The following is a 27,357-nucleotide window of genomic DNA, read 5'->3' as shown; positions in this document are numbered from 1 at the left end:
TAACAGCTTGGCTCTTGCTTTACAGTATGTTTACAACCTGCAGTCTGAGAACTGCCATGGCTCTCTCCCTCTCCCCCAACAACACACAACATCTGAACATCAGTCGATGCTCACACATCATATTTATTTATTCATGTCTACAATCAGACATCACTACAGTTTGTTGTCTTTCCTCTGAAGCTTAGAGGGAATGTTGCCTTCGTTGTAATTGCATTTCATTTCTCAGTGTGAATCTCCGAGCATATAAAAGTGATATTGACTCATAAGTGGCTCATTCATTTGGAGGCTACTGAAACTGTATAACTGATTTTAAGCTGATGTATGTTATTGCTGTTACTAATACATGAAAAAACAGCTCAATATGAGCATCAGTCCCATCTGTGTCCTTGGTGCGTTTTGCTGCACAAGGATGAGATAAAGGAGCATCAAACTGCATGCCACTAACTTGTCAACAGTTCAACAACAATTTTGGTAATCAGTCAGTTGCAAAATTGCTGGTTCTAGCTTTTCAAGCACTTGCTATTTTCAGTGTAAACCATTGGAGGCGATTTTCGATGCTGAGAACAACTGACATAGTATAAAGAGCGAGAAAGTCTGAGCAGGGTGGGAGGGAGATGAGGTGGATGTGCCAAACAAACACTGGACTTTAATCCAGGAGACCACTGTTTGTCTCCAACATGTGAAACCAAAAGTCTACAGTGTTTTAAGGTAAGGTAATGTAAGTTATGTATGGTTGTATTTATGCACGTGATATTACAAGTTACCATATAACCCTGTAAAAAATGAACCTACTGGGACCATTTTACAATGTTAACCACATGTTATGAGGTATAACCCAAGAGACCGCTGTTCATCATATAAAGACACTAAAGGGTGCCTTCAGGGTTGGTATGAGACGCCAAGGGGCATGACAAAGCATTGGTATTTGAAGGAATAAGGATGGGTTACTTTATTATGTTATCAGTTGATTCTGGTTTACAATCTATAATTTTCAATGCAGTGGCAGTTCTTTTCTTTATTCCAGAGGAGACATAGAAAAACAGAAATCAATTGGTGTGTGTAAATGGTGGAAATGAAGGTATAACACTGAATGCATTTTACGTATACATGTTGAAGTTAAAGCTTAAAGTTGCTTTTGAATGAGTTGGTCGTTCAACATCATTCCACTTTCACTCTGCAGTGTTTGCTGTTGTGCTGATTCCTCACTCCAACACTGCATCCTCCTCTTGCCCTATTTTGTCATTTTTAAACTTGAGTTGGCATCTTTTCCCTTGTGCATAATGTATATTTCATATCTCAGAGATATGTGTTGGCTTGGTTCCTCTCTTTGTATCTTTTGGGGTTATAATGTGCTCTCTTCACAGTTTTACGCAGCATGGCCTCGTTTAGAGAGCACCCTGAGGTTTAGAGCTTTCCTTGCCAAGAAATGTTTCAAAGTCCCTTGATGTTAAGTGTCTCTGACTTAACTTCTGGCCATCAGATGTCAACATCTCTCTCCATCTATCCATAAAACTGTGTCTTTTGGGGTTGTTTCCTGTGTTTAATTCATGGCAGTAGTGGCTCACTCAGTAAAGGATGATAACGACATTTTTGGAAATTCTAAAGTTTGTAGAAACTGCTTTGAGCATGCCTATAATACGAGCACACCCTGAAAGGCTTACATGAGTATCTGGAGGCTCCTGTTATGAAAAAAAATATGAACTTTTCGGGCTTAGTCAGGCAGAATCACTGATAAGCACACAGTAAACTTTACAGACCTGCAGTGGACAGCAGGAGGAAGATGACCGTCAGGACATTGAAGGACTGCCGGCTGGTGATAGTCATCTTTTCGTCCTCATGTGGAAAGAATCGGAGGGAGGGAGGGAGGGATGGAGGGATGGAGGGAGGGGGGGTTGCTCTGCTTTAGCTGGGTGTGGGCATCCTCTGCTTGTTGACAGCTCCTCTCACATGGCTGCTGCTGGGAGTCAGGACTCCTGATGGGAACAAGACAAGCGGAGAGAGGAAAGATTAAGAGATTTGATTTAGATTTCTGGAAGTTCCACCCTACTGTGTGGACAGCTTGTCTGGCAGTGAGCTCCCATGATGCCTCCCGAAATCTGTCCTTAGCTTTACATAATAGGATGGCTTGGGCATTAATTTTAACTGAAATTGGCATGCTGGACGAAATCCCTATTGTGACAACAGTTTTCTGCTTTTGACAGGAGAAATGTTTGCTCTTGAGGATGTCATTTAAGAAGTTTGGAATACATCTAATCCATTTATTATAGCAAGTCATAGTGGCAAAAATGATGAATTATAAGCCACTGAGCTAAAGCAGTCTTTCTATTAATCGGTTTGATTCATTGTTTATGTTGTTTTTCAAAGAACTGATAATGGAAAAAAAATAGTTTAATCTACTAGTGTGTCATGTGTGTGTAATTTAAAGGAAATGGAGACAATTTGTCCACAGCAGGTCTACTGAACATGCAGAAATATGAAATCTGCCCTCAAGAAAGCAAACCAATCAACACAGAAAGAATTATGTTTCCAAAAACAAATAAATTATTTAATAATATTTAGTTATTTACATGTTCTATCTTGTATTACAACATTACAAACCCATTAATGCATGTAATGCTTACTGATGCCCTGCACTCCAAAACTTTTAAGACAGAGCTAATAATAGGTAGTGAATATATTTGTTTTTATAAATATTTAACTGAAATTTGTTGCATTCATGTGGTGTCAGAATAATTGGAACAATGAGTTCTGGACTGGGAAAATTCACATGAACACCCCCTCAAGTCGAACAACTTGAATGACTTGCCAACATTGAAGTCATATACGAGGAAACGTGGCAGACAAAAGCAGATGTTTGGCTGCACTGTAAAAAGTGTTGTTAATTAATTCATATGTTGCATATCAATTTCTTGCTTACATGTAATTTGTAATATGGTAATTGGTTATACCTGGTAGTTGCTGTCCATGTAGAGTGATCTAGATTAGTTAGACAATGTATGTATTAACATTAACACTGATGAGAAGTCAGATAAAGCAATATTTTCGATGGTTTAAGGAATGTAAGGAAGGAATGTATCACTTTGTAATATAAAACTTGACTGTTTCAGCATAATGCAACACACCTTCTTTGTAGAGTCCATGTTTCCATGTTACAACTTAAAAGCTCATGAACACATGGAACACCAGTTCATAGAGCAACTTCCCAACTTGGGAAATGGGACCATCTGAGAAGTACTTGAATGCAGCATAATTTATCAGTTTGTCCCTTTGAGAATGAGATTAAAACAGAATGTAATACCCAGTAGATATTTGATTATAAAACTATGCTGGGGCATTAAAGAAAAATGCTACAAGTGCACTAAAATGTTGTTCTTAGGCAAAGTGTTGTTTTTACCAAATATTTAATGAATTACACAGAACTTGCTTCTTCAGCACAGCGCACAGATGCTGAGGAGCAGTTTGCTTGTAAATGATGCATTTTGGGAGTTCATGAACTCTTCTTCTTCTGTCACTGTACACTTAACATTCAAAGCTGCGTCATCACCATCCATCCACTAAGTAAGATTAATGGGGTGGCGGCACATTTTGCTTAGCCACGCTTATTCCTGTTCTTTGGCAGATTTATTCCTTTAATAGTGTCAGAGGAAATTGCACATAAACGGTCCCTGTCCATGAATTAGTTAAAGGTGATGGTAATTTATTACAAATTCTGTCAATGAATCATTTGCATTTAACAGTGGTTCTACAAAGTTAATGTGAGGAACACCTTGTGGTTGAATGTGACTTTGAAGCTCTTATCAGTGGCAGCCATGTGACAGGAACTGTGTGAGGAACACAGCGTGAGCTGGAAACATGGATGATAATGGATGGTTTGTCTAAATTTGAGGGTGGCTGAAATGCAAGACACCAAAGCTAGCTATCTGCACAAGTTTATACCAAGTAGTCCGTTAAAATGGTTTGGAAAATTTATTTGCTCCCCAAAACCATAAAACCTTCACCCCCCATATTTATAACATGAATTTATTTACAACTAAATTACCAGAATCTGCCTTTGGAAATGACCCCAAGAGTGCCGAGGGCTTTAGCTGCAAGTTTGTGCAGAGAAAGTTAAACATCCTCTCTGTAGAAGCTGCATGGAAAGTGTAACAAAACTCAGATCCTGAATTATTTAGAAGCTGACAGCAGAAAAGAAACCACATACAAGGAGCAACAACAAGAAATGTAGAAGAGCATCATTGATCTCCTTTTTCTTGTGATGAAAAAGGATGTAATCCTGGATCACATCTAGTTTAACGTTGCATCACCACCGTCTACTGTTTGCCTTTTTCTCTAACTATTTGCAAGCTGTTATGCAAACACAGTGTGGGTCAGTGTGGCACTGAGAAATCTGGAGGGAGACTGGAGCATTTTGTTTTGAGGCATCACTTTGTTTCACGTGACTACACAGTTGTCTTTTACCAGTTCAGAACTGCCAAACCATACATACTTTTTTGAAGATGATGAAGTGAAAATAGTCAGTGGTGCAAAAGATCAGCAATGAGCTACATGATAAAAAAAAAAGTATTTACAGGTTGTACACAGGCAGCCACATTTCATTATGTGTGTTAAATACTAGCTTTGAGGTACTGGAAATATGTGTGACTGTTGTTTAAAACTTGATCTGGATTTTGGCAGCACTTTTATCTTTGAAAGAAGAGATGCGACCATTAGTCAATTAATCGACTGAAAAAAACAAACAAACAAAAAAGTTTTATTGGCAGCTACTTTCAGACTTTTTTTTTATGATTTTTTTTGGGGGGCTTTTTGCCTTTAATAGACAGGACAGATTGAAATGGGGTGAGAGAGAGAGTGGGGGTTGACATGCAGCAAAGGGTTGCAAGCTGGAGTTGAACCTGCGACCGCTGCAGTGAGGCATTGCCTCTGTACATGGGGTGCTGGCGCTATCCACTACGCTACCAACGCCCCTTCAGACTTTTTTTTAAACAAAAATAGTGAACATTTGATAAGTCCAGATTCTGAAATGTGACAAGTCATACATTACAGTACATAGAGTATTTTTCATATTTTTTTGACATAAGATATGTCATAACATCACCTTGTGCTTTGGGATATTGTGAATAATTGATAATGAAAACATCATTGGCTGCAGCCCTATTTGAAAGTACACCACCATTATTACTGCCAGTACTGAGTGGATGGGTGAGATTCAAGTAGGCTGTGAAAAAAGTGGAGAGAGAATGAGTACTTGACAATTTTCACAGCTTTCACACCTTTGCGCACCTGGCTTCTCTGCGCAGAACGGGCATGGCTGACGACTTGGCAATTTCAGGAGCTTGCCAAAGTTGGATGACGCAGACCTGCAAATTAGAGGTCCTCACAGAGTCCCAGATTTAGGACCCTATCCAAAACCAATTCATGAGAAGCCTATCCTAAACCCAACATGCATAAATACTTTTTTCCCTTGTCCAGGTTGATCCACTTGGCACACAGACCTGAGACCTCCAGCAATACAATGCAATCTTACTTGACCTAATTAAACTGAATCTAATTTGGACCCTGTTCCTGGGAACTGAGAGGACCTGTGAGAGTCTCGTCTCACTCACAGGGTGTCAAAAAGCGCTGCTTGGGCAGTACGTCAAATATGGAAACACAATGCACCCTTTAGCGTCAGAATCAGACGCACCAGGCTTGCAGCCAACTCCAATGTAAACCCATCTGCGTCATTGTAAGACAATGGTCGTTGTACAAAGAGTGAGAAAGTCTGCTTAGGGTGAGTGTGAGGAGACGTGGAGGGTCTTGTGTCAAACTAAAAGTCAGCGTTGAGTCATTTTGTCATGTCAGTCATTCATCACGACACAGCTGATGTAACTGACGTCAACCAATGTCTTTTCCTAACCCCTGGGTCTTCAACAGGGGGTCCGGGACTCCCTAGCGGGTCCTTAGAGTTAGTGCAGGGGGGCTGCCAAATTACTAATGTTAATTTTTACATTTTTATTTTCCTTTTTAAAATTAAAATGTCTGAAAATACACATTAACATGAACCCAATGTCTTTTGCCTTTTGCAACAACTTATCTATGCGAAAGTGGAGTTCCCTCCCTCATGAACCTGAAAAGCAAATACAGGTCAGCACTGTAGCTTGAGGCTGATGCAGCCCTCTGTCTGACAACCTCCATCTGCCCAGTTCTATATCCAATGCAAATGTATACTATATATGTAGTAGGTGGTCCCTGCTTCATCTTTCTTTCAGCTAAGGGGAAGACTCCTGTCCAAACCCTAGCCACCTACCCACTGCATCGTGTATGAATTCGATCATGTTGCCTTTAAAGACCTCCTAAGAGAATACTGTGTGTATTTGTGTTAACTCTGGGTGAGACGCAGCCTCTAGCTGCTTATAAATATGGTGTGTGGCCACATGAATGTGAAGTCAAGCATTACTAAAAAAAAAATGTGCCTGTTTAATTGAGCCTCTGTGGATAAACAAATGTATTGTAGGAAACTAAAGTTGTGTAAACACCTTGGAGAATCCCCTTCCCAGTCAGATGCTGTGTTCGTTACTGTTGTTCAACCTGTTCCAGCTTCTACTTGTTGCCACTTGTCTTACGTAATCCAAACAGCACGGGTTGATGGTTGCACATGACCAAACCAATATATACAAAGCCGTTACTATGGACCGTATGGCCAGAATATGTACATGGAGCACAGCAGGCTGTTTCTGTTGGAGTCTTTTAAAGCATTTTGATCAGACAAGCTGTTCTCTTCAGAAAGCCAGGCAGCTGAGGTCCCAGGAGGCTTGTTAGAGTGGCATTTTTTATGTTTTTTCCTCTCTTTTTACTTCTGGTGAGAGCTTCGGCGTACTGTCAGATGACAGCATGTGCAGCACGGCTAGGGATTCCCATTCTATCAAGTCCCTCTACAAACCCACTCTTATTCCTTTCTACTGCTGTTGTCTTTTTAGAAAGGCTTTATATACATTATTTCTTCGTCACATGCAAACACGTCATTGTCACGTTACTCCCAGTGCTGTGCACGCTGTAAAAGGGCAAGGTTCACTTCATCACAGAGCTGGGCTTGTTTGCAAAGAAGTGCATGTGAAGGGTTTGTGTAATGAGCCTGATGGTAGTGAAGCAGAACATGTACTGTAAATACACAATATAGTACACACACAGTGCATAACTCCCTGGGACTGAAAATAGAACATACTGCCCAGCTGAACAGGCAACACAGATGGAGCTACTTGCTGTTTATGTCTGAGATCAAACTAAAATATACATAAAGACCATGACAACACCATCTCAGAGTGAATGTAAAGGCTGTTACTGTACGAGAGGAAATATCTAAAAAATTAAGACACTCCCGAGGCAAATAAAAGCACACAGAGCTCGTTTATTTGTCTACATGTTACTCACTGTTTTTGCCCGAGAGAAGAGGGAAATATTAAGTGACCAATTACCGCAGCAACCACTGTGAATCTAACAGCACACTTTTCATCACAACGCAGCAGGAGACCCAAATCTGTCAGAGGTTTGATGAGGGAAAGTGCAGTGGAAGATTTTGGGCTATTTGGAGATTACACACAGTGTTATGCTGCGCCTCATCTCATGAACATTCTTGTGTGAGTCTTATTTTTGTTCAAACATTAACTTCAAAGTCCGTGACACGTTATTATGCTTTCTAAAAATCATTATTTATTTATTTGGCCTACTATGTCTTTTATCTGAGAAGCTTTCAAGTTTGTAAAGGCACGCACTCGACATTACAAGTCTCTCTCTCCCTACAGCTTGACTTTATTTTTAGGTGAAACATTTAGGCCTGTAATTTTGAGTATTCACATAACCTTTTTTTTTTCTCCTGTGGATGATAGTAGTTGGGTATTTATGCACCCCCTGTGCCTCATTATTAGGTTTGTGTTTTCCTCAGAGCACACAAATACACTCTCTGTTGCTATGCTGGGTCTTAATCCGTGTTAATGTGCATTATCAATCACTCTAAAACACACGAGTTCGTGAGCTTTCAGAGTGAAGTACAGTTAAGAGATGAGACTCCCACTTCACACAGGGAATGAGTGCCCGTTAGCTAAGTGACTGCATCTCATATCTGGGTCTGCTGATGGGCTCACATCCAAATACTGATCAGTATTCAGCTGCAATGAGCCCTGTGCCTAATTGATGCTCCCTTTGACTGTCATCATAATAAATTGGGTTTCATTCACTTTTGATGACATTAGAGCTTCACTCAGAAGCCCCACAGTGCTCCATTAGGATATGAGCCCATGTTGGGAGATTTAGTGCTATGATCTAATGATCATCTCTGGCACACACAGCTGAGTCGTGGGCATTGCAATTGTCATTGATTTAACAGTGGCCATTTGAGGAAGTGAACTAGATGACTGGTAAATGTGTAGTACAGCATGTGTCAGAATCAAAACCAAATCCATGTTAAGACAGTCTTGTATGGGTGCAAGCCAAGGACATGCCTCCAGAGGGGCATCCACTGCTGGCTTTCACTGCATATGTAGAGCCGGGACACATAGCACATCTTTTACCACCTGGAAAACATGAGTTTGGGCGCTGGGTTCTACTCTTCTGCCCTTTCTGTGCTAGCTTTTAAGGGCACAGAGGCAGGTTGCAGATGATGTTGTTAAGTGTCCATAACCAGCACCATTTCATAGCCTCTGAACTAAAAATCTCAAGGTCAGAGCTGATTTTTTTTTCCAGGCATTGTTTTAAGAGTGTATCAGGCTGTTGGTTGGACAGATGTAAAACTCTGGGTGGCCCTGCACTGAAACAATCAACTTCTCCGTATTTACCACAGATTGATATTTACTGAAGAAAGCAAAGATATCTGCCAGCTGTGATCGGTTGTTCATTGTCACAACATGCTGTGTGCGTTTCTGCATTCAAAAAGTTTAACTTTTTATCTCAGGGCGCAGCTGTCGCACTCACAGAAATAGGTCCTTGGGTACAGTTGCATGCCAGACTCTTGTTTTTGAGCATGCTTTCACATATCTACATTGACAACAATGGATTTGAGATATGAGGGTGCAAAGAACACGGCACGTGTAACTAAGACCTTTCCAATTTCCCATATGTTTCCTGTTCAGCATGGCTAGGGAAGGAACTGATTCCAGTAAAAACTGGGTGAAAGGCAGGGTACAAACCAGTAGGGATGTACTGAAGTGAAACAAATTGTCTATCCCTGTACCTTTATGATACTTAAACTCAGAGTATCTGTCCGTACTGAGTACTGATCCAGTACCAGAACTCTCTTTTCACAAATTTAAAATCTGTATACTTCACTATGAGAAATGAAGCTACTTCAAATCCAGGGTCAGGCGCACCCTTAACTACATTTTTTATAAAAGGTAACATGATGCCAGGGATTCTTGTGATTTACAGCTGAGCCACCGGATTCTTTCATGATACTGACATTTACTATTTAATGTAACTGATCTGTCTGTTTTTACAAGTTTTGTATTGGCAATAATGCAATTCCATCCCCATCACACATAGGTACATAGACAAACATAAACCATGCACACTTGTGAAAAATGAAACCTACAGCTGGAACTGATAAGAATTCACCAAAGAAGTTGACTGTAGGTCAAACTCAGTTTAACTTACTGTAAATATCACTGTAATATTATTTACTGTTACGCGTTTCCTGTTCATAGTTTATGCCATTCTTGTACAGAAAGTGTGTACTGTGCAGAGTATTATTGGCCTTCAGTGCCAGCTTTAACCTCAGGCCCTGGCCAGATTTAATGTTGGGCTGCATGATGCTGATTTAAATTTGATTAGTTTTATTTACAAAGGACTGGCTGCAAGAAGGAAAGCAGTTCCACGAGCATTACCAGTAGTTTTCATATATTTTAGATTACCTAAATAGTCAAAGTCAGGACCTTTTAGATACAGAAAGAGTTACTCAGGTAAAGTAACAAGAGAAATGTAAATTAATTCATTCAGGTACCCATTAAAGCCCAAATGTCTCCAGTAATTTTCATTTTACTACTATCTGCTACAAACAGGCACAGCCCAGGTATCTTTCCATTACAAACTGATGAAGCCCTGTCAGGGTAATAACTGCTTATTCATTGGCTCTGTATCTCATGGAGCTCAGAGCTACAGAAGTACACATAAATTTGACTGATGAACAGAGGTTCTTCTTCGGTTTATATAATCAGTCACCTGAATAAATATTCCACATCAGATATTCCAAATAAAGCCCAGAGGCAGCAACATGTTTTGGTCTGGCGGCTTGATGTTGCTTGGGAGACGTTTACGTCACAGAAGATACGGGGAAGAATGTAACATCAAGTAATTAGCACCCACAATGTAGTGTACAGGAAATGAATACAGGCAATCTAGAAGGGAGAATAACGCAGCAGGGTTGCCATAGAGCTTGTTGTGGAGAGTTTGGCCAATACTGCAACATAATGGGCTATTGTGCAATGCAGCCACCTTGCTGCATGGGTGGTCTGTTTCTGTTTTTGACTTGGTAATGGTTTGTTAGCTTAACACAAGCAGAAGATGAGAGAAGATGTGTAATCAAACTTAGATCTGCTTCTGGCTTGCTGTGTTTCTACCTGCTGAGAGCTGTCATGTTGATGGAAGCCATTCTGCCTCCTGCTTCATTTTGTCTCACACCCTTAGTTCATCATCAGTTTGGATCACAAAGGCAGATTTGGAAATAATAGAGGTATTTGTCTGAGAATCTCCCCACATCCAACCAGAATAACAACTTTGATTATCTTCTCTTTATATGCAACTTCTGTAATTCCTGGAAGAAATGGCAGCACGGTGTAAGAATTTTAGTTGATTTTCTGCAGACGACAATATCCGCATCAAAATCCTCCTCCAGCTTCACTGCTCCAGCATGATTTCAGTTTGAATAAGCAACTAATATCAAAACTGTGGAGGAGATGGGAAAAGACACCTGATGCATCTTCTCGAGTTTTAACCACATATAGAAGGAGTGAAAGGCGTAATTATAACATGTCTGAACACCTGGTGATTTGTTTCATCCAGTAGCTGATAGGAGAAAGTCTTAACAGGGCAATTCTTTCTTCAGTATTTTTTTTGCTTGCCAGTAAATATATGCATGCAGTGAGAGGAGAGACAGCTAATGAGACAGCTACTGGAGTCTAATAAGTTGAATTCATTATACAATCAAGGTCTCAAAGTCAGTTGGGGGATGGACATTTTTGGAGCCCCATTTGATATTATGCAGATTTGTGTGATGCAGTATGAATGAATCCAGCTAACTGGATGCTACATGTGAGACTGGGTATTTAAGGTTATATATCAATTGAGAAAATCGTTTATTAGACAACAAGAAAAGCAACCAGAGTGCTTAGTTTTTGTCTCTTTTAAACAGCATATTAGCCTACATGATTATTGGATAGACAGAAATGTATTCAACAACAATTTCTATGGTTCCAGTTTCTTATAGGTTAAGATTAGCTGCTTTTTTTCTTTTAATATCATTGTCAATTAAATAACTGCAGTTGACGTAACAATCTCACCACAAGGTCCATTTAGTAGCTGTTCTGGTGCTTTCAGGTGTATCACAAGATTTTTCTCAGCAGACAATGTTTGACCCTCATTACAGGATTGTAGATCAGTGGTTCCCACCCTGAGCGTCAGACCCACACAAAGATAGATAATTTTCTTGCTACAAAATAAGAGTAGTTTAAATGTTGAGACTTGGCAGTGCTTCCCATAGAACTACAATCCAAGTGTGGTGGTAGCTAACAACACCTGCCTATTTGTCTTATCAGTGTGTGGCGCTTTTCTTAATTTGGAAAATAATTAAATAAATAAATATTAAGAAAGAAAGAAAGAAAGAAAGGAAAAGAAAGGGGAAGAAAATCAAACAACGTGGCAGCAGATGTTTTAATCATGGCGGCTTGCCACAAATGAATAAAGATCAGGCTTGGAAACAGCAATTGACAAGTTAATTTTTACAACAAGGTCCATTTAATAGCTGTTCTGGATAAGTTTTTAAACATCTTAAGCTCTTGGACTGATGGTCAGACAAAACCCAGAGATTATCCTCAGGTCTACCAATGTGGAAAAGCCCAAAAATTTGAATTGCCACTTGAGGCTTGCTCAAGAAGCATCTTAGGTGCCATAGACCACCATGTTAAAAAACCCGACATTACAGCAGAAATGAACATCTTAACAGCCTGGTACAAAAGATGAGATATAACTCATTCGTTTCTGTTTCATTGAGGCTCAAAGTTAAGAATATTTACAGGCATGGCTGCTTTGTGTGACAGACTCTCTGCAAGGCTCGCTACAGTCCAAGAGTCAGATCCACCCCTCCGTCCTCCACAGCTTCACCCTCTTGTCCAAATTTGGTCACTTCTGGCCCCCAAAAAATCAAGATGGCGGAGGCATAAAGGCTGAACTTGAGGCTTCAAAACGTCTGTCTACAAACCAATGGGTGACGTTACGGCTACCTTGTTATTAACAAGTCTCTTTCCTCAGGTTCTCAGTCAGATCCACCCCTCACTCCTACACAGCTCCACCCTCTCGTCCAAATATGTTCACTTATGGCTCCAAAAAATCAAAATGACGACGGCCAAAATGCCAGACTCAAGGCTTCAAAACAGTAGCTGACAACCCAGGGTTTACATCGTGGTGGCTTTGTCCACCTCTTTCATACAGCCTATTGACAAAACAGGCAATTAGAAGATCACAAGGTCACACTGGGCATTTGGAAAACTGCAGTGAGCATTTGTCAGTTTTCTGATATTTTATGGACTATTTATGGATTAATCAAAAAAGTTGTCGCTGGATTTGATAGAAAATTGATTATGAAAATAAGCTTTAGTTGTAGCTCTACTTGGGATTTGAGTTTGTCCCTGAGCAGCATCTCTACTAGTCAGAACTTAGCTTTGATCAAGCGACTCAGAGGACTGGGTGTTGTTGAGTATGACTGCTAAATGTCACAGAGATACAGTAGCTGTCGCAGTTAAGTCACTTTCAAGGCCACTGAAAGCCTTCCAGGAATTGTTCCATAGCAGCTCCCAACACTCGCAGCTCCATCAAGGTTTGAGCTGCCTGCAGGCTACACAGAGACCTCATCTGTCAACGCATCAGGGCTTTGGCACTCAAATTCAGTTTTCTTTGGTAGTGGGACTGTGACTCATGCAGAATAACCGGACTTGTTTTGGCTCCGGGGTTTGGGAGACATATCCTGTCGACTATTTGGTGTCTGTGATGCAGACAGACAGGACAGTATCTCCCAGACACAAGCCAGCATTGTTTGTTTGGATTTGCTTTAACACCCCACTCTGGGCTCAGTTGGTTTCTCTTGGAAACGTTCCCCGTCATCATCCACATGACCCTGGATTTAAAATAGCTTCTACCCGCAGACAAATAGCCTGGTGGGGATTTCAAAAATGAAGAAAGAGAAAATCATGACATGGGACAGTAATGCATGACAAAACTGCAGCTTAAAACACAGCAGCTTGTGAATCTTTGTTGTCTCCCCTATGGCATGCATTAATATTCTAGGTTTACACAGACCACCATGGCTGTGAGGCAACACTACACCGAAGTTGGCTCTTTGCAAAAATATAATATTCTGATCCAACAGTTATCTCATAGTATTTAGAGGGCCAGTGTGTAATATTTGGCATGGTTTATTGTCAATCTGAATCTGAATCTGAATATTCTACCCATTAATATGTTTATACAAGTGTATAATTGCTATAAAATAAAATTAGTTTGGTTTTCGTAGCCTTATAACTACGCTTATATATATATATATATATATATATATATATATATATATATATATATAGCAAGGGCCTTGCTTTAGAGAGGTCGCCATCTTGCGCCGCCATGTATGTACGGCAGACCAAGCGGACAATCCAGCCAGCCAGAAAACGCGTTTCGTGTGTATAAATGAACCAACGAAGACAGCGGAAGGAAGGAAGAAGGAGGAGGAAACAGCAGAGAGTGTTAGTAGTTCATCGATAGAGAGTAGTGAAAAGTTTTTTTAGTTATAAAGTTTGCGAATGGACCACACTTACCATGCAACAGGAGAGAATGAACCCGAACCGTCGTCTGCAAGGAAAAGAAGATGCAACTTCACTCCTTGTGATGCACTCTCTGCGGCGCTTTTCCTCCTGATGATATATCTCCCCAACGATGGTAGCACTGAATCCCATTCTGTGCATTCAGCCTCTCTTCTCGCCCGCTCAGCATCAAACACATGGAGTTCCTCATCTGTATGCTCCGACTCAAACAGGTATGGCTCTGGGTCTGTGTCCGCTACAAGAAACTCTTCAAAATCACGTTCAAAGTCGACCATTGCAGCTACTATAGTTCGGAGATATTGCTAGGCTAAATAAACAGCTGAGCTCTGTTTACCGGCTACGCTGTCTGTCAGTGTGCAGGCTGGAGATTGAGCAGAGAGGGGAGGGGGGTCCCCACTCGGTATGGTAAACGAGTATGTGTGTATGAAGTGTGTCTGTTACACTAGAAGAGTCTGAGTTTGGGACGGAGTCTTTTACCCCCTGGAGTGTTACCAGAGTTTCTGGAGTGCTCAAATAAATGGGCCTTTTTCCCGAACGCTCCTCTGGTCTCCTGCTCATGAGGGATTCATTACAATATCGTAACATGGGTTATATTTCTAAATAAACATTCACCTTGTCGCTAGATAGACCTACTCCTGAAAAACTTGTGCGCAAGGCTTTTTGTCCCTACAAGGCCACGTCATTTACCCGACGGGAGGGGTGAGCGAGTGAGCCCTGCAATCTAGAATTTGACCACTGTTGTCACTGTTTTCAACCCATTTTACACACTGGCCCTTTAATAAAGCAACAGTAAACAAGCCTGAAATAGTAAAAACACAAAAAAACCCCACTTTGCCCTGTACGGAAATGTATGATACCAAATCCCACTTTTTCTTATTAGGAAGTATGGTTGAGCATCATTAAAATTTTAACCAGTACCTATGCTGTACCTTTTTTCTGTAGTTTCTTTTCTCTGTGGTAACAAAAACATAACTTTTGAACAAGCTGCAAGGGTGACATAGTAGACCAGCATTGGAAATTAGCACCAGCTGCCATCCAAATGCTGGTAAAATATGCAAGTGGCTGCTAGATTAGCTTCACTCACCAGCCAAAAACAACAACAGTAATCTATAGAGTGGCAAGCAGATTTTGGAATTCACCAGCCACGGTGGCAGGTGGACAAATTTTTTTTATTCCCAACCCTCAGTAGATTAAAAAGCTGCTCCTCCATTCTTTTCTTATTACACATAGAGCTAATCTTCTGTCTCTGTCTGACTGTCTGTTTACGTGTGTGTTATCTAGCAGCGATACTAGGCTATTACTAAAATAATTTAGAAAAGAATATAGACCAGACGCCCAGTGTTCTCACCCAGATGTGCTCTCAGGTAAATTTGGCACCAATGAATTTATCATGGATTCGTACTGGATAGTACTGACGTAATTAGGTTGGTGCCCTTAAAAGTAGTGAGTTCAGTACCTGGACACACTGAGAGATGGCTGCAGGCAAACACTCCAACAGAAGACAAATGGACTGCAATCAGCTGTATAGAGAAACTGACATTTACCTTAAGACTACAGTATTATCATTATTACTGGAAAAAATAATAGATGTAACCTATGGAAGACCCTGCTCCTTGATTAATTCCTTGAAGTATTACATTGTCCATGTCTGCCCACAGTGCCTGAAATATCAATAGAGACCAAGTTGGGAAAAAAAAAAACTTTCCCGAGTGTGTCCGATCCAAAAGTGGCTCACTGAACACAGAGTAAGGTGTGAGCTTACCCTCAGATAACCCTCCCAAACAATAGTGTGTCTTAAGAGGTTTAACAACCCGGACCGAACTCCCTGCAACGTACAGCCTAGAAATAGCTGTGACAGATACACTGTAGAGCCCTGCAGAGCTCTCAAACGCCTTGAGGTCCCAGGGGTCACCAAGGTCACCGAGGGCAGCGGTCACACTGTACTGCCAAGACTGCCTCAGATGAGAACGGATAATACTCCACACAACTTCACATCCAAACGCTAATGGTGTTTTGGCAGCCAGTTTATATGGCCTGTTAGAAAAACCTTACAATGCAAGGAACTGTTTGTGGGTCGTTCCAGCAATCATTACTGGAAGTGTTGGTTGACTGGCCGTCGTAGTGGGATTGTACCTCATTAATGAGGCTGTCCTGGTTTTGACCCAGTGAGTGAACTCAGCCTCGGGTTTGCATAAGTTTGGCTGATCTCCTGTGAATAATAACTTCCTATTATGTCCTGAAACGCTCCCTGAATGCCAGTGAGTTCAACTCTAAGCTCTAATATTATAAATTTGCGCTAAATGCTCTGAAGTCTCCACTAAAAAGATTCAATTGAGCTGTCTGTGACTGTGGAATGAATTTTTTTATTATCACAATGAACAATAGCAGAGTTACCTGCTGCTATTCACTGATAATATGTGGACTTGATTATGGCGTCTACTTAAATTATTAGTCATTATTGGAGAAGGGGATTATTGTGAGCCATTACATTACATGGTGAATCAAAAAATTACAGTCATTTGAGCCCATAATGAATCATGGATTATCGTGAGTCTTTAAATAATGCATTATCTCCGTCAGCATAGTGAGCACATATATGTTTGGTACTGCACTATGACAAATATTCATACACACACACACACACACACACACACACACACACACAGCAGCTGAGTTTTCCCCCGCTGTTATCAGGATTTTCTGATGTGTGCCATTACAGTATGTGAAGCAGCAGTTTCAGTGGGAGCTGACTTAAGACACAAAAGCCCAATCTCCCACAGACACACACAGCTTTCATGATGCTTTTCCTGCCTCGTAACCAGCAAAAGCATCAGTGTGTCTTCTGTTTTAACGATGAGGTCCACCACCAGTGAAAGGAGAAAAGCGAAATAATGCTTTGTTTTGAGCGAGCACAACAAACCCCAGAGATTTGCACGATAACTGCTATCCTAGAATCACAATCTGTACAATCTGTACCCCTTTCCCAGAAGGGTGTATTGTACTTTTGATGTAAGGAAAAATGCATCAGCAGGTGTAGTGTGCTGTAAAAGGTTGTTGTAAAACCTGCACTTTGTGCTGCTTTATAGTGAGTTTTAGCCATGGATGTATAAAGAGAACTAGGTACTGTTTTGGAGGTAGTTCATTCCTATGAAAGCTGCTCAGTGGCACATGAACACCTGCTGCGTATAGAATTACCTGGATGATTCTTCACTGTGTGACCCATAGAGCATGTGCAGTGGAGACTTCCGCTGGCCGTGCTGGCTACTTGCGGTTTAGTGCTCTGTAAACTTGAATGGGGATAAAATTATTTAATTGTGCGCCTCTTCTAGACTTTTCTATAGTGATACTATAGTGAAACAAGTTATTTCATGGGGGTTTGACTCTTAAAAAGTGTATCCACTTTTACAGACATCATTTTCACCATATAAGTCTAAGGGAAAAGGCTTTTTGGGCCACAAGGCATCTGGTGGTGGTGTAATTACACTGTTTGGCCACCAGAAAAATTGGCTTCAATGCCTGGAGCACTCGCTGAGGGCCTGGTTTAAGTTCAGAATTTAACTGTCATTTTTACCAAAAGATGAGTGTTAGTACTCAGTACCTTTAAAGTATATATTGAATAGTATCAAGTAGTGTCGAAACTTGCATGTGATCCTTTGTGTACCATGATCAACAAAAAAAAAGGCTATTTGTATGGTTTTGCTAGCAGCCATTCGCCATAAGTGTTCATTGATTTAATGCACATACAGTCCACCAACTTCTTTGTCCACTGGCCAAATGGCTATTGAATGTTTAAACTTTACAAGCCATTTAATGGGTTACCATTGATTTTTTTTTTGGCTGGTGAGTGAAATAAATCCACCAGCCGCTTGCATATTTTACCAGCAGTTGTCTAGTAGATAGTGCTAATTTTGTACACTGTTTGAAGAAGTTGGCAGTTCAGCGTGCTAAGATGCCACCAAAATGTTCAAATGGCTAGACTGCACGCCTATTGGCATGTTGCATAACTGAATGCTTCCATTCACAGGATGGGTATTAAATTAAGTAGAAAAACAGGTATCAAATGAAGTACTCTGTTATTATCAGTTTAAGGGTACTGGTTTTTGTACTGGCATCATATTTTCGTAAAAGTTACCAAGCCCTACTACCACTGCAAAACTGTCATTTTCTTACTGTAGCAGGCAGCTGTTTCAAGTAAAAAACCTCCAAAAACACCACTGTACAACACCTGCTTAGCACCAAACAGCAGACAAATCAAGTTAGGGACTAGCTGGTGAATATAGTGAAGCACTTAGCAGCTACAGAGGCAGACATTTCCCTCAGGAGGAGATCAAAAACTCTACTATAAAAGAGAAAATAATGGGCTATTAGGTTATTCTGTAATACTCTCCAGAAAAACAACACCTAACTGCCATGGTCATAAAGTATTTTCCAATTTTGATCCATCCAGAAAAACACTGCCCAACACCTGAATCTGTCTGAGTTTGATACAAAACTTTTTTTTATCACTTAAAGTGATCAAAAGAGTAAAGCAAACATCTGAAATGCTCATCCGGAGGTTGCGTGCCCAGCTGTTTCGTCAGTCCTCTCGCCATTTCTTGTTGACACTGTAGATGCATTTAAGCCGCTACCTTGACATGCTCCTTTTATCTGGTGATAAAAGCTTTTTCTCCATGTTGCACGGCTGAGCTAAAGTGACAGAGGCTCTGCTGCACCTACAGCTCTGTAATCAGCAGCCAGTGTCTGACACAGACGTTTAACCCTTCGTCCATTCCCCGTGCATCTCTGCTGTCACACGCATCTGCTCACTCCCTGGAACACCTCAGTAAGGGAGGTCAGTCTGACATATATGTGGCTTTATATGGGCATTGCTGAGAGCAGAAATTTTCAGACAGTGTAGTCTGCTTTGGATGTGGAGGCATAAATCTCATTAGCGATTCTATTGATGTTTTCCTGCCTTATTTTTGTACCATCTGTGTGGTGATTTTACTAAAAGTATATGCAGTGTTACTAGCACTTTTCTTCTATATCCATATATACATTTTACTTGCAAGGTGAAGAACCTGGTACCCTCTGGTAAAACTCTTAAATAAGAGGTTATACCAGAGATTAAATCTAAATGTGTGTGTTTATGCAGACAGAACAGCTGAATTTGTGATAAAAACAACTTGTCGTATTTTCTTTAGTTATTCTAAATTGCATGCCCATTTGCCGTAATGACAATTTTAAGGTTTGTACTTCCCTTTTTTCCTACTTTATACTTTTACTTCAATATTCAGAAGTAATATTGCTCTTTTTACTCCATCAAATTCATGCGACAGCACTAAGATTTTACATTAAAAATATGTGATCAGCTCATGGGATAAGGCACAGTACAGTAGATGACACTACCTAATAGTATGCCAGTCACTAAAATTGGCTCCATCTCAACACGCTTACATATTAATGCATCAGTATTAATAGTAGTCCAGCAATATAATATATAATATATCACACTTGAAAGGAGTCATTCTACATTGTAAGTATGTTAAGTATTGACACGGTCGGTATTTCCTGATAATTGTACTTCACAGCACTACTTTTATTCAAATTCAAAGTTTTGTCTGTGAGTATTTTAACATTATGGTTACTATTGTAAGTAAATGATTGGTGCATGTCTTTCACTACTGGTTAACTCTGTGAGCTGCTCCATGTGGCATGAATTGACATTTAACCATCAGAATATACAGAGGTTCATTCACACCTCAGCAGTTTAGATTTGTGCAGGTTTGGTTCCCTTTCTACTACATTGTCACCATGAACAACAGGTGATATTTCTCAGTCATGTTTTTTTTTTTTTTTTTTTTTAAGTTTAAAGAACTGAAACATAGATAAGATTTGTTTAATTTTATTCTGAGACAACAAAAATATGTATCTGTACTTAGATGTGACAAAAAAACAAGAATGATATTTTGTCCCCTCATTACTAGTCACAGTCGAAGGGGAGGCCATGTGGAATAGAAAACACCAAATAATGAGAATTGACACAGAGTGGGGTCATGCATAAAGATTTAGATGTCAATATGTCAATAGTATGGTCATTCTGTGAATGTGGTCTTTTTTTGTAAAGTTACCCTTGAGAACAGACCCCTAACCTTCCTCCCTCAATTAAGGTTTTTTTTTTTTTTTTAGCACTGATTACACTGAAAAGAGCACAGCACACAGATGGAGCTTATTATTTATGCATGGAAATAAACAGTAAGCAAAGATACAAATTTGCATGATGGGCTCAACCTCTTGATTTCCCCAAGTATTAAAATTTCCACTCGTGAATGATCATTTATGTGTGATTGAACAGTTTTCATCTGGGCCAATACTACAAAAGCCTCAAAGGAGTCTGAATCGATGTAATTTTTCTTCCCTTTTGTGTTGACCAGACACACACACACACACACGCAAACGCACACACAGACACACACACAGAGCAAACAGTGCATTAATATTCAAAACAGCCACTGGGCGAACCTGTGTCTGAATTTCAACAGCTTGTTCGTTATTTGATTATTCCTTCAGCCTCTCATTTCAGTCGTTGCACAAAAGGAGGAAATGCCTTCCTGACGCTAATAAAAAAAAAAATAAATAAAATAAAAAAAAAAAATCCCCCAAAATAGCACAGCAGCAAAGCTCAAAACAATGTGCATACACAAATTGAGGAGGAAAATAAATGCACTCTGACATATTGACATTTAGATTTTGCGAAAACATTAAATGGGCTGTTTTATCAGCTGCAAACAAGCAGGGAGTTTTGCCTCGCGTGGCTGTTACAGAAGTGTTACGGTACGCCCAAAGGGGTCAGGACGCATAGATGCATGTGGGGCGGGCTACTGATATGAGCATTGACAGTATAATGGCACAAAGTGCTGGCTGGCTCTCTGCCTCCGGCATCTAATGGTTACAGCATTGAAGTACACGGGGCCACATGGAGGGAGGGTGAGTGCTTACAGCTTATGAGTAGGGACAATGTGTGTGTGTGTGTGTGTGTGTGTGTGTGTGTGTGTGTGTGTGTGTAGGGTTATTTGTGTGTGTGTGTGATTCGCTCTACAGGCCTCTACTAGATTATCATCTGTTTGGTGGAATCTGATATGGAGGAGATGCCGGCATCAAAGGCAACGTCAATGTTTCATCATAAACCTGCTTCTGTCAGCCTCTCCCTCTCTCTCTCTCTCACACACACACACACACACTCACACTCATTCTCACCCACACAGCTTTAAACTCATGCACATGCATACTTTAACTCACTCTAACTCTTTCTTTCTAACAAGCAAAGGGAGATCAACGCAAATTAAAACACATGTTTGAAAAACCACATACTGTACATCCGCCCACACACACATACAGAGCCAAGCCCAGGGCAGGGGAACTCGGTGTGAACCCTGAGGAGAGAGATATCAGGATGACAGGCCTGATAAACCAAATGAATGCCGAGTTTTCTGCACCACAGATCGGAAAACAAGACACTTCTGTGCACACCAAGCGTCTAACACGCTGATGTTTATTTTGGGTCGGAGAATGTAATTATTTGGCTGCCATTGCCGATGTTGGCATTATTAATCAGTTACACTCTCAGTTGGAAACTGTTCAATAGGATTTTTTGGAGGGGGGCGAGCAGAGGATGAGAGGATCCAGTGTACTCGTAAAGTCAGATAAAAGCCTTTGTTCTGTTCAGATGTGCAAACTGATGTATGCATGCAAGCCTTCAAACATTCCAGGAAATATTTCAGTGTCTTCAGGGGCTTTCACAGTGGCAGTTTATTCCAAATCTTGCAGCTATTCACATAAACATTTTGTACAAGAAATACTTTTTCCAAACCAAACCAAGGCACTGTGCTCGAGTCCACCTGAACTTGGTGGTCTGACATTAGTTAAACACAAAGTCATGATAATTTTATTGTGTTCCTGAAAATCTCAGGTTGACTTTGAGGAAAATGAATCACCAAGAATTACTTCAACCTACATTTTTTACTTTTAGCTTTATGTTCAGTTCCAGATTCATTTAATTATTTTCTTACTTATTACTTTGACTTAGACATTCAGACATTCAGTTTTCTTTCCATGGGTGTGGGGTGATGATATTGGCCAACTGATCAGCTATTGGCTGTTTTCTGTTCTAAACTATTGTTATTAAATTAGCCTTTCTGTCAACCTCTAGGTTATATGCTAACATCATCAGTTACATTTTTAAATTGTTATCAGGGAAACAGGCAAAGACAGAAGATAAATGTGTAGCATCAAAGCCCAACTTTATACCATATGACAATTAGTGCTGACAGTTGAATCATTGATTAGTCAATTGTTGTCAGAAAATCATCACCAACAATTTAGTTATTGGCTGATCAGCACTTAATAAATATCAAACATCGGCTTGTAAGGATTTGTTGGTTTTCCCCTGTTTTACATGATGGTTAACTGAAAGCTTTCGGTTTATGGCATAGACAAAAGAAGCTATTTGAATACCTCATCTTAAGCTTTAGAAAATTATGACATTTTTTGGACAAAACAATGAATTTATTAATGTAAAAAAATAATCAGCAGGTTCAACAATAATGATTTGTTGCAGCATTAATGGTAACTTACTTCATAAAAGAGTGCTGTTTTTTTTTTCTTTGTGACCTGTGCATGTGGTTGTGCTTACTTAAGCTGGGCTCATGTGGCCCCGTCCACCTGTAGATTGCTCTCTATTTTACCAATAAAGGTCAAATAGGTGCTGATGTGGTCTACAGCTGCACTTTGATAAGAGAAGCAAATGAACCACAGGTCAGAACAGCAGTAAAAGTGCTTCAGCAAACACACTTAGCAAATGGTTGGAGGGAGGGGAGGCAATCAGAGTGACGCAAACAAATCTGGTGTGAAAACAGCCTTTGTTATTTGTTCATTATGTTTAGCCTGTCTGCCCCCTGTGGCCATTTAAAGGTATGGCAGAGGTGAGGCTTTCAATGTTCTCTGCAAATTCAAAATATATGTATCTGTTCTCAGATTTCAGTGGGTGGAAGACAAAAGACAATGTTTATATAAGAGTTATTACTGAGCTAAAAATAATAGATTGTGAAATGCTTGGTGAAACTGTTGTGTAGCTGAACATAAGAGATAAAGAGCTAGGTTCCAGTAGCTTTGTTTTTCCTCAAGGTTCATACAGATTAAGCTGGATGGTAGGCAATAAATCTCTGTTAGTATCTGTTACTATATTACTTTGAGAATTTTGGGAATATACAGTTACTTGCCTGACAGAATATTCAATATCAAGTCAAAACTGTCTTCTGTTTGTGTGTGATAAAGCGGGGACACTAGACTCTGAAATACAGTTTCAGCTTGTGCCCTCTCCTAAATAACCTACTCTGTCTGCACTCTGATACGTCTAGATTTACGCCTGGATTATGATATGTGTGCAGTGACAGAAAATGCCGCTCCGCTTGGTATAGCTTAACTGAGAGGAGGTTTTTTTTTTGTTTTTTTTTTGGTGCCTCATCTGAACCGTGATAAGAACCACCGTCCGTGAGATGACGATACCACAGTTGTATTAATTTTGTCTCCTCGCCGCTGACTTTTATGTTTGAGATTCAGACACCAAAAACTCTTCCTCTGCCAAAAGATTGTCTGCATCTGGTGCCGCCAGCTACTCTGCAGTTACGACACCAGTTTGATCATCTGTTCTGAATTTGAAATGCTCCTCACTCAAAATTTTTCACCTTGAGGGCTTCTGCCAAGCCACCGGTCACGATGCTTCTCCCTGCTCCACCTCCCCTGGTGTGAGTGTGAGTCTGCCTTTTGTGCATGCATGTGTGTATCGGTGCATATGCCTAAGGACGAGGAGGGTGTGTGAGTTTGTATACTGTGCGTGTGAGTCAATGTGTGCACCAAGGAGACATTAACACCCTCTCAATGTCAATGACTCCTCCTAGTAGGGAAAGTCAGTGAGCCACTGATGGACTCCCCATAACTGCCCCTGTGAGGCAGTGCTGGGTGTGTGAGAGACAAGGTGACACAGGAAACAGCCCTCCGCTAATGACTGATGGCCAGAACCAACTGTCCTGACCTCACTTATGTTCGGTCACTGCTGTGGAGGTGGCTGAGATTACATGACAGGAACATAAAGTCCAGACCAAACACTAAATAAGGACGGTCACCACACTAATCTGCTGCTGAATGATCCTTCTTAAGAGCAAATTTTTCATTTTAGGGGTCGTTGTATAAACACATCCTGCTGAATACAGACCAACACTCTGCTGTCACTGAAATGAATGGACAGTAGAGCTCAGGCTTATGCAGTATCTATCCTTTTGTGTCAAAACACACACAGTTCAGACTAATTGTCCTACGTGCCTCTACCTGTGTTTACACTGAGAGCACCATACTCTCCATTCCCAGTCCTTTTCTTTAATACATTTTTAATCAAACTGTTCCCCTTATCCAACAGGGACTTTTTAAAAAACTTCCCCGTTCATCAGCCTGCGTCAGAGGCCTTTGTTCCCAGGAGCCAGAGGCCAACCTCAGCGTCTCCAGGCACACTTATCTTAACCACGCTGAAAAACGGCTGTGAGAAGGCTTTGTGACAAATGGTGTGCAGAATAGGTCTTTATTGGTTTCAAGGAGAAATTTTCGAGCACATGCTGTAAGTACATACCGCCTGAACAAAGGCAGAGTCCTTAGGGAGCTCATTCATGGCGCACACAACTGCTCATCCATTTATTACAGAAATTATACAATGGTTCATCACAACATGGAATCACAATATGGGCCGTGATGTTTTTATGAATTTCTCCTGGTCTGTGAATAATTTCTTCCACTTGCGTTAATTAAACGTGAGGACTCACCTTAGAGACTCACTACCTCCAATGCACACCCAAGAGATGCATTGTCCATGTGCACGCATGAACACACTCTGCAGCTGCACTCATAGCACACTAACACACTTTATATGCACATGCACTTGCAGCACACATACATTCGGAGCGATGTTCGCTGTCATGCAAAATCAAAAAACCTCATAACTGCTGCCCCTGGGCCAGTTTTCACACAGACACACAGGCGAGAGCGGGGTTTTTCACAGAGGAGCAGGCTTTTGTGTGAATGAACAAAGGGAATCTCCTTCCTCCTCTGCTCCTCTCTCCCCCTAAATCCTATCATGTGCCACCATGCGTCTCCCACACGCCTGTTTCCAAGTTACCGGCAGCGTCGGCTGCCAATTCTGCTTAATTGCCTCCTGTGTAAAGTGACGGCTGACGAGAGCGAGCTGTCCTCGCCTTTTCCTGCAGCTCACTCGCTGCTCACCAAAGGACAGACTCCACCTGGGAACAATACTGTACACCTTTGGGAAATTACAGTTGTGTTGACCAAGAGTGAAACTTAAGTAACCAACCTGGGGACTTGCTGTTTGAAAAAGAAATTTAACTAAGGGACTTTTAATTTTAAGAACTGTTCTCAATTTAGGAGACTGCTCTGTGAGGATATTTAATTTAAGCCTTAATAGACACACATGAATATGAAATGTCTTGTTAGAGATAAAGTAAAGAACAGCAGGCAGTGTTTGTTTTAATCATAAGCAGCTTTCCTCACTAACCTTTGCTCGAGCCTGGAGAAAAAGAAAAGGTCTTCTCGCTGACTCCCGCTCGCAGAATTTACCACCCTGTTGCTCCTTGTTTCCTCTTCCTTTGTCGCGCCTTCCTCACAAATAGATCCTCCTCATCCTCGGGACCGGGGCTAGAATTAACAGCTCATGAGGGAAGCCAGGCGGAAGAGAAAGAAAACACACCAGAGAAGAAAAGAAACACTTCTCTTCTCGCCCCTAAGTCCGCCTTGGCAGTGTATCCCCATCCGTCAGAGCACGGCGACTGAGTGTGTGAGAGAGAGAGGGAGGGAGAGAGACAGATGAAACGATACTGAGTAAGTGGGCGAGTGAGAGAGAAAGTGAGAGAGGGAGGGAGAGGGAGCTTGTGTGTGTACACCAGAGGGTGATCCTCTGCACTGTACGAGCTCCTGTTTATCTCTCTGTCTGTCTCCTCTGCATGCATTCCTTCCCGACAGAAGCCACAAGGTCAGTTGCTTTTACAGTAACAAGACTTGGTTTCCTCTTGAGGGAAGAGACTTCCTGTTAGTTCTCCGCTCAACTTCCCTCATGAGTTAAATCGCCCTGCGTTTTAATGCCTTTCAAATCCCCACTCTCTCTTGCAAACACAGTCTAGGGCTCTATTCTTGTCCTTTCATTTATTAGCATCCTTGTGATAATCTATTCTCGTCTCTCCCAACTCTAGAGGTTGTTCCACCGACAAGGAGGCTGCAATTTTCATATCAGATACTCACTGTACAAACAAACAAACAGGAGCGACTTTGTGTCAAACGCACAAATTAACTGCTATATTGTATGAAGGGAAAACTGTATGGCTCGTACACATGGCTTTAAGTATTAAGTCAATGGAAGCAAAGTAAAATGAAAACACCCAGACTAACAGTATTATCAGTGTAATGGTAGAGACAAAGCTAATGTATGCAGTTGTAAATTAAATATCTTTTTGTTCGGACTGTCAGATGGATAAAATGAGCAATCTGAACATGTCTCCTGATTGAGGCATTTTTCAATATTACCTGATAATTTATAACCAGTTAGTTGCGGCCTTATTTTAATGCTGGGACAGTCAGTTAATTGATTAGCTAATCGCCAGAAAATATTCAGCAAATTGATTGATTTAAGAGGCAGTTTGTAGGAATTAGTAGCAATCAGCTGAAACTTCTCCCATGTGACAAATTTGAACTCCCAGTAAGGATTTGGTCAGTGTTCATTGCTCAGAAGTTTTTTATCAGGAGCCAAATTGTCCACAGAGGTCCCTTTCTCTGTAACGCCAACGGACCAGGGGTCTCAGTTAGAAACATTGTTTATTGCTTATTTGTGCTTACGCACAAAATGAGGCCTTTAAGAGACTTGATGGGCAAAACTTTGACCCATGTTTACAAACATTTTGGAGACGGGAAATTGGCGATGCTGAAGGTGAGATGGAAGCCTGATTTAAGAATTGTCAACTTTTTTTTGGCGCACATCATTTTTTGCTTTTGTCCATGTGTACGTTTTTAGTATGGATCCTACGATTGTTTTATAAATGACACCCCAGGTGATTAAAACCACATTGAAAATCATTGTTTTTCCAACTATGGTGGCCAATGGGAAAACATGAATGTCGGTCTCTGGACTACTGTTGAAACATGGCGGTGCAACATAGCGGACTCTCTTCTAAGGTAACAAAAAACCAACATTGATTCTTATTTTAATGTGATTATACACAAA

The 27,357-nt window shown here is 40.8% G+C and overlaps 1 protein-coding gene across 2 annotated transcripts in view; it reads right to left on the bottom strand.

Annotated features, from left to right (window-relative positions):
• Nucleotides 1-26,041, bottom strand: part of shisal1b (shisa like 1b) — a 48,220-nt gene extending 22,179 nt beyond the window's left edge. The window contains exons 1-2 of one of the 2 annotated variants that reach the window (XM_049573293.1): nucleotides 25,642-26,041; nucleotides 1,758-1,973 (exon numbers count right to left, since the gene is read on the bottom strand). In XM_049573293.1, the coding sequence (XP_049429250.1) occupies nucleotides 1,758-1,824 (67 nt within the window). In that variant the 5' untranslated portion in view covers nucleotides 1,825-1,973; nucleotides 25,642-26,041. The remainder of the gene's footprint in view (nucleotides 1-1,757; nucleotides 1,974-25,641) is intronic. The other variant, XM_049573294.1, reaches the window with a different exon arrangement.
• Between the last annotated feature and the right edge of the window lie 1,316 nt (nucleotides 26,042-27,357).

Source organism: Epinephelus fuscoguttatus, linkage group LG4 (assembly GCF_011397635.1).
Source record: "Epinephelus fuscoguttatus linkage group LG4, E.fuscoguttatus.final_Chr_v1".
Classification (NCBI taxonomy): domain Eukaryota; kingdom Metazoa; phylum Chordata; class Actinopteri; order Perciformes; family Serranidae; genus Epinephelus; species Epinephelus fuscoguttatus.
This window is presented reverse-complemented; position numbering and strand designations above follow the sequence as displayed.